We start from the raw sequence: 12509 nt of genomic DNA, 5'->3' as shown, positions 1-12509 counted from the left end.
ACAGCGTAAGCAATTAATCACTTTATGAGACCGCCCTTTCTAATTTGTGTGACTATGATTTGCAACTTACTGAAGAGAGCTTTCCTACTTTTTACGGAGCTAAACTTTTCCTTATTCAGAAAAATATCCATGGAGGGAGAGAACTAATGGTAATTCTGCTCGAGCAGGTACCACTTAACCCTGTGCTTTGCACCTCTGAAGATGCTTTCCTGATGCAACTGACATTTCCAAACCTCGCACCTGCAAAAAAAAGGATCCCCTGACGTATGCTGACACATTTAGATGGATGCATCACAACGTGCTGGATTTTTATAGCGCATCCTATGGTTCTAAACACGTGAATGTAACAGGGAAGCCAGTTCACAACGCTAGCTGTACTGGCAAGAAGCATAAAGAGACTCTGGGGGTGGAACGGGAAGGTCGTTTTGAAATAATTAAATAAATCTGAGTCGATGTGAATGGATTTGGGCTGGATTCGAGCTCAGCAATGAGTTATGCTTCAGATGCTCTGCAAACTGGATTACCCAGGTTTAGGGTTATTTTTCTATCCGGCATGTCAACTGCTAAATTAAAAAAAAAAAAAAAAAAACAAAAAAAAAAAAACGAGGAAGAAGAAGAATCTATGGATTTCTTTGTTGTGATATACCCTCAGGCTCAAAGAACGTGGTAGAGCACACAGTGTAAGTACAACTGGATCCCTGGTGAAGAATAAGCTCTGGAAGGAGTGCCAGGATAGACTGACGATACGTGTGTCCTCCTGCGAAATAGCTGGATGGAGCAGAGCAGAAAAGACAAGCAGTGTGTTACGCCTGTGCTGGTCTCCAGGCCCACCAGAAGTAAAAGGAAGGGCTCGAATTTTATCAGTGACACCCAGAGCCAGGGAGTGACGAGCACTAATGCTAAATTCTGTTGGGCCACACCTCCTGCCGTGCGTTGTGTCTTCTCCGTTTGGGTAGGAGAGGGCTGGGGCAGAAGACACCTTTGCTTCTTTGAAGACGTGAGTCCTCCTCTAGCAAAGGATCTCCTGTTTCAGAATGAATCCCAAACAACTCTGCCTGTTTGGCACTGTCTGGGCAGTTTGAATGGCCACGTCCCCGCTCCAGCTCAGTGCTAATGCTTTTGGTCTTCTGCCGTCATGGGTGGGAATTTGCAGATGATCCTTGGAAGCTTCTGACCCATTCTGTTTGGAAATTGGACATTTCTGTAGTGAAACTCGGGTACTTTCCTGTGACTTAATCTGAAATGATCACGGAAGTAAATGGTTTTTAAACTGTGTGTTCTTAACATGCATTAGAGAAGTACTCGTATAGCTAAAAGTGACTGTCACAGTTAAGGCAAAGCCACCTCGGAGGAGCTTTTGATGGGGAGGACCCGGTGTTCTGCCAGGCAGGCACGCTGCAGAGGGAGGCAGAAAGGGTCCTTCAGTTCACAGCTGCTTGGGTTATTGGTTAACACAAAAAAAAGTGGTGTTGTCTGTGGTTATGTCCTCCCGTGTGCGCTGAAAAGCAGGGAAGAGGCAGAAAAGCTCAGGGAAAGAAAGGGAAAGGGAAAGGGAAAGGGAAAGGGAAAGGGAAAGGGAAAGGGAAAGGGAAAGGGAAAGGGAAAGGGAAAGGGAAAGGGAAAGGGAAAGGGAAAGGAAAAGGAAAAGGAAAAGGAAGAAAAAGAAAAAGAAAAAAAAGGAAAAAGAAAAAGTGAAACCTGGAGCACGTGGTTAGGCAGCAGAGCTGTACGCCACAGCGTGGCTGAAGTTACCCAGCTGTGCTGGGCAGCCTGCAGGAGACAGGCTTTAGGCTGCAAATAAACAGGGCAAGGCTTTTTACCCCTCCCTGGGAAGTCTCCTTTTTTTATATTTATTTATTTTCCCTCTCCACCGTCAGCTCTCGAGCTCCCTGCTTGCAGCCCCAGCCTCGCTTCCCTGTGGGTTTTGTGCCTCGACACCCCAGCAGCCCCACAGCTCGCAGGCACAGAAACTGGGCTGTGCATGCGAGAGGCTACGAAGGTCCTGGTGACATTTCCCCTTTCGCCTTAACCCTGAGGACACCCAAAGCGAAGAGCAAAGCGCTCGGCAGGGGCTGTGACAAGAGTTATGGCGGGAGTTATGACAGGAATTATGACAGGAGTTATGACAGGAGCTGTGGCAGGAGCTGTGGCAGGAGCTGTGGCAGACTTTATGACAGGATTTACGTCAGGCTTTACCAGGATCCCCTCATGTTGGAGGCCCAGCTGCCCTTTTTACCCAACTTTCACCCCAAAACCCTTCCCCGCGGGGCCTGGCGGTGCCTCACGCCTCACGGGGGCGCCCGCCTCAGCCCCGCTCCCGCTCCCGGCCCCGCTCCCGGCTCCGCCCCGGCGGGCGGGCGGCAGCGCCCGGGGCCGCGGTGGCCATGGAGGCGCCGCCGCTGCTGCCGGGCCGCCGGGGGCCGCCGGGCGCTGCGGAGCCGGGGGAGCCGCCCAGAGTGAGTGGGGCCGGGGCCGAGGGGAGCCGGGGGGGGCCGCGGGGCTGAGCACGGGCCCTGTGAGTGCTGCAGCAGGGCTCTGGGACAGCGACAGGAGCCGAGGGGACGGTGTGGGTGACGGGGATCATCGCGCTGCCACCGCTGTCCTTCCCAGCAGGGTACCCAGGGGATCCAAACGCACACGAAGCCGAGCTGGATGGAGACCCGTTTTCATACCTGGAGGGCAGCTGTGTAGGAAACATAACACAGAAGCTAGTCAGGCTTTCAGAAATTTGTCAAACAACCCAGTCACTGCTTGTGACAACTTTCTGAAAACCTCTTCAGCTGCGTTCAGGGCAGTTGTTTGTACACAGCTGGGTTTGACCGCTTCACTGTTTGCTTCTGTAAAGCAGCATCTCGGTGAGGCCTTGCTTTCTCCTTCCAGCAGCAGTGAAAACACCTGTGTGCTCACAGGCCGTGCCACCTGGAAGGGTTATGGGATCTCCTCTGTGGGTAGAGCTCTTTTCTGCCTGTCCTGGGACATGACCTGAAGTGCTGCTGCCTGTCCTAAACTCTCTTTCCAAGCTGGAGATGTAGCCCACATGCCTAACAAAATCAGTCATTTTGACAAAATCCTTGCTTGCCTTTTGCCTAGCTCGCTCGTTGATCCTTGTTAATCACGCGCACTGAACGTGGTCTGTTCACAGGCAGGACCGATGCATTGATTGTTTCTTCCCTACAAGATAATTCCAGAGGGCGAAGCCTTCCCTGAAGCCAGCCTCTGTGAGAAACTTCCCCAAATTGTCTTGGCATCAGTGCGATAAGCTTGTCAGGCAGCTCCTCTGTCTGCCGGCTTCCTGTCACTGATGCTAAATATCTTAAACCCCCCCAAAACAGTACTTTGAATTTATTTTTAATAAGCCAAATTTCTTCTGATACGTGGCAGCACATCGTTTTTTCCTCCTCGCCTTCATCTCCCGCATCCCACCAGCTCTGCTGCTGTACCCCCGCGCCGTGGCTTTTAATAAAGGACGAGCTGTGCAGCAACAAAGGGAAGAGAATATTTTCCCAGCGGAAGGCGGCCTGCCTTTAGAGGACCTTGTCAGACTTTTTGTCATTATATTATTCACTTTCTTAGTACAATACACATTTCACTTTCTGATTTGCATCCCGTCCAAATATCCTCTATTCCTTGGCAGTGTTCTCGTTTCAACTGTTTTCCGCCGAGGTTCCCGCTGTATTGATCCATTTTATTTTTACATAACGTATTCAAATGTTAAATTTAGCTTCCATGCTTCAGTAGTCTGTTAGTTCTGTGGCAACACAGCTCGTGCCTGTGGAATCACGTGCTCGTGCAAGGGATCGAATCTTGTTACTCCTTAAACAAAGTTTGTTCAGAAAGGCATTAGGAAAACATTTCAAACGCTTGCACATCTCCGAGGAATTCAGGCAGAGTCGGGCCCCGAGATGGCTATGTCAGTTCTGAAGCTGCTCGTTAGGCTGCTAATTTGCTGCCATGATTTTAGGAGCCCCCAGGAGTCGGGTTGTGCCCCCATTGCTGGGCCGAGGGTGCCCTTCTTGAGGTTTCCGATCGGGGCATCCCGCTCCTGGCATCTCAGCCCTCCCAGCCCATAACATCCTTCTTACGGAGTGGTGAACACCTTGCCCTGGGGTGCTGAGAGCTGTGCTAAAGACACCCTGGCTTGGACAGCCCACTCCAGGCCGAGTGCTTCTAATGTGCAGGAAATCCCAAAATAATAGGGAATGGTCCAGGTGAGAAGCAGGAAAAGGGGGCAGTTTGCAGAAAGAGACGCAGAGAGCTCATTACAAACGATGTCTTCATAGCTGTCTGACTTGGCTTCGGGGTTTTCCTTCCGTTTCCTCCATTTAATTAGCCGTTTCACAGCACTTCCCATGATCTGCTCCTTTGATAAGCCCCATCCTAAATTATACATGACTGGAGGGTGACGTAGCCTCTCTTCCCAGGGGCATTTTATCCCCGGTTTCTGAAGTTGAGTCGCGGAGATGTTTAGTGAGATCTGTCTATTTCCCTGCTCATCCAGCATGAAACGGTGTTAAATAGAAAGTTTTTGTGTTGACCTAGCCCCCGACAGGCTGCATTTTCCTGCCTTACTGTACTTACCGAGCCTCCAAATGAATGCAAGGTGCCTATCAGGCAGAAACAATAAAATCCCGTGGACTTGTATTCGAGGTCCTATGCCTTGCAAAGATATGTAAATATTGCTTTTGATTCTTTCAGAAGCGAGTGTGCAAGCTGTTAGAAACCCTTCCAAATGAGGCCAATGCTCGCCTCATTGACTGTGCTATGGAGCTGGATTCCAAACAGAAGCTCTCCTCTGGCTGCGGTCCGTGGGATGCAAAGACAAAGCCAAATTCTATGGTATGTTCACACCATCAACAATACCTATTCCTAGAGCACGTTTAAAATAGGTTTTATAATCAAATTGCAAATAATTGCCTTTTTTTTATGGTTTTGTACGTGTTTTTGTTAATTAGGTTTTTGAAAACCAAGGAAGCAGAGGTACTGCCCAGCCGTGCCCGAGATGTATTGCTGGAGAATCTGTAAGTGTATTAACCTTCCTTCGGTGGCATGAAAGATGGACTTGTTCTTAAGCATTAGATCCATAAAACATAAAGTTAATAAAAACCACAATTACATTCCTCAGGAATAAAGCATGTAAATAAAAGAAGGCAGATTGATTTAGCATTTCTCAGGTATGCCAGCAGAGTACAAACTAATCCGTTTGCAGCAGCAGTTGGAAAATACGGAGGCAGCAAACACATTTTTCAAATTCCCTCTAAAAAGCAGAGTTTAGGAAGTAACTGAAGCAAACAGTAGCGTACAACTTCCTCTACCCCATTTTTATATCTTCCTTGATATACTAAATCATAATAAAACACTCAGGAATCCCATTCTGTGTCATATTTTTTCCTCTAATTGGATATTTCCTTTCCAAATAGTAGACCTTGCCTGAAAGCATTGCCCTGTAGGTGTACTAGGCCTAGCTTTAAACAAACTAGCTAAGGAGCAGTAGCCATCAGAGCTTGGTGCAGACAGCTTGAGCTTCCTGAAAAACAATGCAAGTGTTTGGACAGCCGAATAGTGCTGCCTTCTGAGCTGTCTTGATACCCAAAGTCAGCTGGCCAAAACCAGCTGTGGTGTTTGTGTAGGCAGGAGCCACCGCTACGATTTGGCACAAGGAGCATGCTGTAACAGTGCACCAGGAGCACAAGGAACTCTCACCAAGAGATGATGGTGAGCTTAAGCACTTTCTTTTTTACCATGCATAAACAACCAAACCCAGAAGAGAGGACGGCTGGGAGCAGTGACAGGGGTTACACCATTCCTGCAGCTTCAGTTTTCATGTAAATTTTCTAACCAAAGTTTCAGAAGTCTCTTAAGTGTATGGGAGCTACTCAAAAGTTGAGTAGCTTTTGATCACACAGGATTCCTTAGAGAGCCAAAAATAAGTTTGGGAGAGTGCCATGCATTTCTTCCAAAGGGCTGAACGTTCATAGCAGAATCTTCAGTCTGATGGAACTGATGGCAAAGTTTCCACTGAATGCTGCGAGACTGAGGTTTCTGTCATAAATCAGAAGCTGTAACTAAAAAGGCATTTACTGTGTTATCTTACTTCTGCTTGTCTTTTAAAATAAAATAAAACCAGATCTAGGGCTGACTTTAGGAGTAATTATTATGAGAATAAACCATTATGACCAAATATGTGAACTACTGTTTGAGCTTTTGAGCTATGTTACCTTCTTTGGGGGCACGGAGACCTTAAAGAAGGTGTTTTGGGATTAAAACCCAAACTGGCACATTAGAAGTCGGTTTTGTTACCTTACAGAACTACAGTGCCAACATCAGAGTTTGTAATACTCTTGTCTACTGTTAACCACTGAATTTTGGAAAATTATCACCACTTTCATGTAACATGAGTATAAACACTGTAATTCCAAATAAGCGCATTCCTGGTTTAAGTAGAAATATGTCAGAGTAGCTTGACATGGTTTTTCTTCTGGTGTAGTAATGAACTTGAAATCAAAAATACTTCCTAGCTTACCTGGGTTTGTGTAATTCACCTCTTCAACAAACATTCGTAAGAATTTTCCTGCTAACTGTCCTGTGCTGGCAATAAAGCAGCTCAAGTTGGTGTTATTCAAATCTGGAGCCCTCGTGTAGCTGCTTGCTAGACTTCTTGCTAAATTAGCCTCGTGTCATTGAGTTGAAACAGAAACTGCTTTGCTTAAAGCAGGGTGATTTAAAATGTGACTGAATTTGATGAAATTCTGATTTCTGTGATTTTCCCTGTAGTGGGGACAAAGTTTATCCGTCTCTGTTGCATAATGTCAGATTCAAATTAGAGTTTAAGTAGTAAGATGCAGTGTTTGGTAATGGAATAAGCAAGTTAGCATATATATTCACTTCTCCATTATTTGAGTCATGGGCCTGGAACAATCTGCAGATGAAAGAAAAACCTGACTGCTCTGCTCTGACGGCTTGCTTTTGCAGAGAGGGGGGATTCTTTCTGGCTCCCAGTTCCAGTCAGCAGAGTTTGGTGGTTTACACAGCGTGCCACACAAAGACAGGCCTAGAGCAGCTGGAGCTGCGTTAGAGTGCAGCTGAATTGACGTTGTGCTGAGCTCCTAACACCGTCCTGATCCGAGCTGGCTCACGTGAGTGTCCCTGCATTCACAGCACAACTCGGCTCTAAGCCCTCTAACTCCCGATGATGAACTGGCCGTATAGATCTGTTAGCTCTGTGCTCTTCAGATGATCCCTTACTGGTGGCCAGTGCCACAACGGATATTACCGTTATATTTTGTTAAATTTAGTGGGAATTATATTAGTAAATTATTTTTAAAATAATAAAAAGCTCATATTATGAGTACAATGTGTAGTGATCTGATTTGAGCTCAGGTAACTTTCTTCAGAGTTAAAATTCACCTCCGGAAAATCACACGTGAAATTTTGTCATTTCAGGGACACTTCAATCATATCCTGGGCTTCTAGAGATTGAGAGACTGCACCTCAGCAACACTTTCTAAATGCTAAAGACACCCCTGTGAACACCGTACAGCTGGATATCTGTACCTGCCCTCACGGCGTGGATTTGTGTGTGGTATGCAGCATACAGCACTTTGCTGTACGCGTTACTCTTCCCATGTATGATTGCAACTGACATTGTTTTTACACTTGAAAAAATGCTTCTGCTTTTAAGGTAGCTCAGCAGGTACAAAAAATATATATTTGATTTAAGTTTTTAGAGTAGGTAAGCTCGTTGAGTCTTTGGCCCAGTCTTCACCCGGGACTGGATCAAAGATCATGCTGATACAAGATATTTTCCTGTCTCTCTTGCTCTGGTACTCTTGGGAGGTAGTCCTTGTGTTTACGTTGGTACAAGGCCTGCGTTTTTAGCTCAGCTCTGTGTAAGCAGGCAGAAATAGGTGAAATTCATTTTTAGACAGAGAGCTAATCAGCTTTGCAGCTCTGCGAAGGCCAGTAAAAATCCTACTGAAACTTAATGTTATGGTAAAATCCAAAGTATGCATCCAGTTCAGGAACCTTTTGTACATGCTAAAGATCTACTTCGTAACGAGTACAGTTTGTGAACGGGACAGGTAAATATCTAACAGAAAAATCAGTATTATTGGAACAGCACTGTAATGCAAAGATGGATGGTATTTTAGATCCAGGCAGTTCTCTGAAAGTTGCTGAAGATGCCATTTGACACTCGGACTCCTCCTTTCCACTTATGGTAATATTAGAACAAATCTGTTTGAGAAGTTTGAGCTTGTTATCCAACATGATTTTATTGGCTGGCCACAGATAATTTCCTCTGCATTTTAGCAGTATGCTGGACTGTAATTTTTAAACACATTCAGATTTTTAGTCTCTTAAGGTATCTGAGTTGTGCTGCTTGGATGTGACACCTCAGTGGCTGCTTCAGGTCCTAAATCTCAGAACCGAGCAGCAGCGTGTTAACCTTCGGCATTGGAGGGCAACTGCTGTGACCTGCCAAAGTTCATGCAGGAATCAATCTCTGCTGTTGGAGAAGTGCTGAGCCATAGCTGTGCCCTGCTGCCACCGAGCCTGTGGGCAGAGTTCAGCCCAAAGCAGATATCACAGGGAGAACAGCGTTTGGCCCCTCCTGTTTTGAAAGCAGACATTAGGCAGTGCAAATTAAAATGGTGGCTCCAAAGTTGCAAAGATCTAGTGACAGGCTTTTAAACCTTACTTTCCCAGTGGGGTTTATCATACTGTGAAATGCTTAGACGAAGCTTTTCACAGTCTTAGAGTGCTTCCCATGTTGTGTGTGGAGTTGTAGCTAGCACTGAGTTGACTGTTATTAAGAAGATATTCTTCCTAAATACATGAATATCCTCTAAATACTGAATTGAATTAAGTGATAAATGAGGAAATAAGTCTGTTAAGCAGAGCTGCAGTAAATTGGTATCCAAAGTGTTTTGTTAGGAAAGAATAAATCTTCTCCAAGCCAATATAAATTTTAGATACACTGAAAATAAATCTTTGCATAGTGCAAATTTTTTCAAAAGCCTCAAAATCTTCTTCAGCCACAGTACAATCTATTCAAAGAGCAAATCACTAAGAAGCACAGTGGTTTTAAAAATTGTATTGGCCCTGTTTGTTGAAGGTAAGAGACTCATCTTGAACTCTCCAGCTCCCAGTACAGGTTGATAGAAGCGATAGTATCTATCCAAGCTGGAAAGGAACGTGTTCTCACTTGAAACGATACAAGTGCATGAGCAAAATCCCATAAACTGTTATCAGAGTTGATCAACTAATGCAAAATAGGAATACAAAATGTTTTCTAAAGACGCTGTTTGCTCTGAAATTACATGTTTGTTACTAAGATAACTACATCATATTTTGAGAGCAGTTCATTTTTACACAATTTTCCAATTTTTATTTTTAGAAATCCTGGTAATAATAGCAGCCAAGAAAAAAGCTCCCTAAGTATCAGTTTCTGTGCTGTAAAAGTTGAAATAGCTACCTGAATGTAAAAGGGTAAAAGGTACCTAAAAGTTTAATCTCTGCAAAATGACTCAAAACCTATTATGCTTCACTGACTATATGTTTGGCAAGGAGCAATTAGCAGAACAGTGTATAGTCAAAATTTAGGGTATCTGAAGACAAGAGTATCAGAAGTACACTTGGACTCTTGAATGGAAAAGTTTTCTGCTGGAATATAAAAGAGCAAATAATTACACCAGCATGTTTAAAACACAGGGAATAGGTCTGTGTATCATCAAACCAGAGTGTTTTCTGTTTAAATAATTCAAATTTCATCATGTTAAGAATTCACGGATGCCAGTGCCTCTGTTTCTTCTGTTTGCTTTAAACTTAACTGTATTTTAATCTGCAATAGAATAAGGTAAAATGAGAACCAAGTGGTTTTCCTTGTGATCCTTGTAGTTTTTGTCATGTTCTTTTTAATTCCTCACCCTTCAGAGTGGCGGTCACTTGTTTTTTGTGAAGTCTCACCGTACATAAATCAGGGAATTGGTCATAGTTGCTGGCTGCATTACAGAGGCCTGATGAAGTCATACTACTGTTCGATTTTAATGTAATTTTTTCATATCAGCCTTCTCGTCGTTGCTGTGCACTGTACAGGTATTTTATTACACTGTCCACAGTGACTCTCAGGTCTGTCCTTGGAGATTACTGCATCTGTACAGCTCTAGAAAATAGGAGAACTTTATACTGCTTTTACTCTGTAACCTGCAGTGTGACCATGGCCACTTGTACTTTCTTTACACTGTTAGAAACATAATGCTGCAGTTCACAGCAAATCTAATTGGTTAGGGGGTTATGTTATGAGTACATTTTGAATCTCTAAATGCTACGCTATAGAAAGTAAACTTGAGTAAAATGTAGGGTCACAAGTAGAGGGTTTTGTTTGTTGGTTTAATTATAGCCTTTTACATTCTCCAGGAGCACAACAATATGTCAGATCAATTCTCTAGTAATATTTAAACAAAATACAAAACTTTGTTGTCCTACCAATTTCATCTGTTTGGAGAATAAACTCCAAAAATAGATTTAGATGAAGACCACCTAGTGGAAACTCCCTTCATTTTCAGTCCATCCCAATTATCATTGTAGTTATACAGAGTGTTGTAAATAAAACGCATCAGTATTGAAAAGGAATGAAAAAACAGTTGGTTATTACCATCTGCTGCATTATAACACAGTTTGTAATGAAAGAATGAGTACAAAAAGTACTTTTTGATACAGAAATGTAATGCCTTCCTTCCGTAGCAAAGATTTATAAGAAAGCCTATCTGTATCTTTCTATTCCTTCAGATTTGACGAGTGTTTTAATCCTTGCTTCCTTACCATTTCAATTTCCAGGATAATTTTCCCCAGTTATTTAACTGCAGCAGCACCAGGCTGGGTCAGCTGGGAACACCCAGTTCAATCTCCTGTATGCTCCAGTGACTAGTAGCAGACAGCCACATGGGAAAGGTCTAAGAAACGGGGCATGTGCTGAATAGAAACACTTTTTACACATAGAAAAACAGTGTTTTATGCCATGTTCTGTTGTGGGCATTCAGTCTTGCCTCATAGCTAAGTCCTGAACATCAGGTATCACAAAAATTAGGAAAATGCTGATAGTTTCCAGTGGTATTTTTGTCCTCACGCTTGTTTATCAATACAAACGTGTGGCAGGCTTCAGGCAAATGTTCTATTTGACTTTTCCTTTCTCATTAAACATCGGTGCCTTCACTATTTAAGAAGTAATTCCTGTTTGACTTGAGTTTAAATGTTTTTGTGTAGTCAAACGTAATTTGTACAGTATAAGGATACTCTACCTAGTATTTGTTAAAAATAGCAGCTCCCTCTTTTCTGTTTTTCTTGAGTTTGCAGAGAATTTAAAAAATAAAAACAAACCTCTGGGAATTGCAGTTCAAGGTAGGACGCAGAAGGGTAATTGCACTGTCTTTTTTTTTCTACCAGTGTTCTGCATTCTTCCTTTTTGCGTGAGGCTATAAGTGCTAAAAAAAAACCTTGAGATTTTTACTTTTCTGAATGCTACTGTTGATAAAGTATTCTGGGTAGATGTAAATTCTAGTTATATGGTGTGTAAAGTATCCAGAAATGAAACAATAGATGTTGCTCACTTTGTGATGCTGATTTTTCTCTGCAAGCTCTTCACTGGGGGCACAGCACCTGCTGAATATCCTTGAGCCCAGCTCCTTTGGTCCTTGTAAAGTGGCTGCTAGGTTTATTCCTGCTGCACTGTTAACTGGTATTTCCAGCTGACTAGAAACACTGCAAGAACAACTTCTGTTCAGAAGCCTCATGGACATCCATGGTTGTTTTCACAACTGAGCTGCATACACTTCTGTGTAAACCCTAAAGAGAATCTTTAGGCTGGGATGTGATTCCTTCCTCCGTGCCTTCTGACGGGGTAAGGAATGCATTTATAAACCAGCCATGGTGAAACCAAACTGCAACTGAAATACTTTGATATATTGAAGACTTGTAACAGTGTGGGAGGTTTTTGTTTGTTTGCTTGCTTTAGTAGATGTACTGTATTTGTAATTCATTTCAAGATTTGTTGTCAGAATCATGAAGTAATTGTAAGAGGTACAGCTGAATGCCATGAAGTTTGGGACAGGTAAACATTTCTATAAGGCAGATTTGTGTAAAATCTGCAGTAGAACCTCAAAACTATTTTTGTAAGCCTTTCTTCACCTTGTATAACTGAAATTTTGTTTTATTGATAAATATTATATACTCTTTATATTTCTTAATGCTGTGGTTTGTACACAAGATAACTCAAGTGAAACTTTATTTACATGTATATAGTAAAATAAGCATATGGTCTTTTTAATTCAGATTAAAGATAGATTATATAATATTTTTATCTTTGTATTTTGTAATTTGTTACTCAGAAAAGCAGAAGCATTAAACACCACTTTGGCTACAGTATGAAACTGACTGATTTTGTTATTCCATCAATAATTGAATTGCGTTCTGCAGGCACTCAGGTATAAAGGTAAATAAAACCTGTTTGTGGTTTA

General features: G+C 43.0%; 1 protein-coding gene across 1 annotated transcript; it reads left to right on the top strand.

Moving 5' to 3' along the window:
• Positions 1–2324: 2324 nt before the first annotated feature.
• On the top strand, positions 2325–12509 carry C6H10orf143 (chromosome 6 C10orf143 homolog). The gene is made up of 4 exons (XM_072039935.1): positions 2325–2456; positions 4696–4836; positions 4953–5018; positions 7441–12509. The coding sequence occupies exons 1-4, from the start codon at positions 2385–2387 to the stop codon at positions 7468–7470; spliced, it is 309 nt and encodes a 102-aa protein (XP_071896036.1). The 5' UTR covers positions 2325–2384; the 3' UTR covers positions 7471–12509.

This window comes from Anas platyrhynchos, chromosome 6, assembly GCF_047663525.1.
Source record: "Anas platyrhynchos isolate ZD024472 breed Pekin duck chromosome 6, IASCAAS_PekinDuck_T2T, whole genome shotgun sequence".
NCBI lineage: Eukaryota > Metazoa > Chordata > Aves > Anseriformes > Anatidae > Anas > Anas platyrhynchos.
This window is presented reverse-complemented; position numbering and strand designations above follow the sequence as displayed.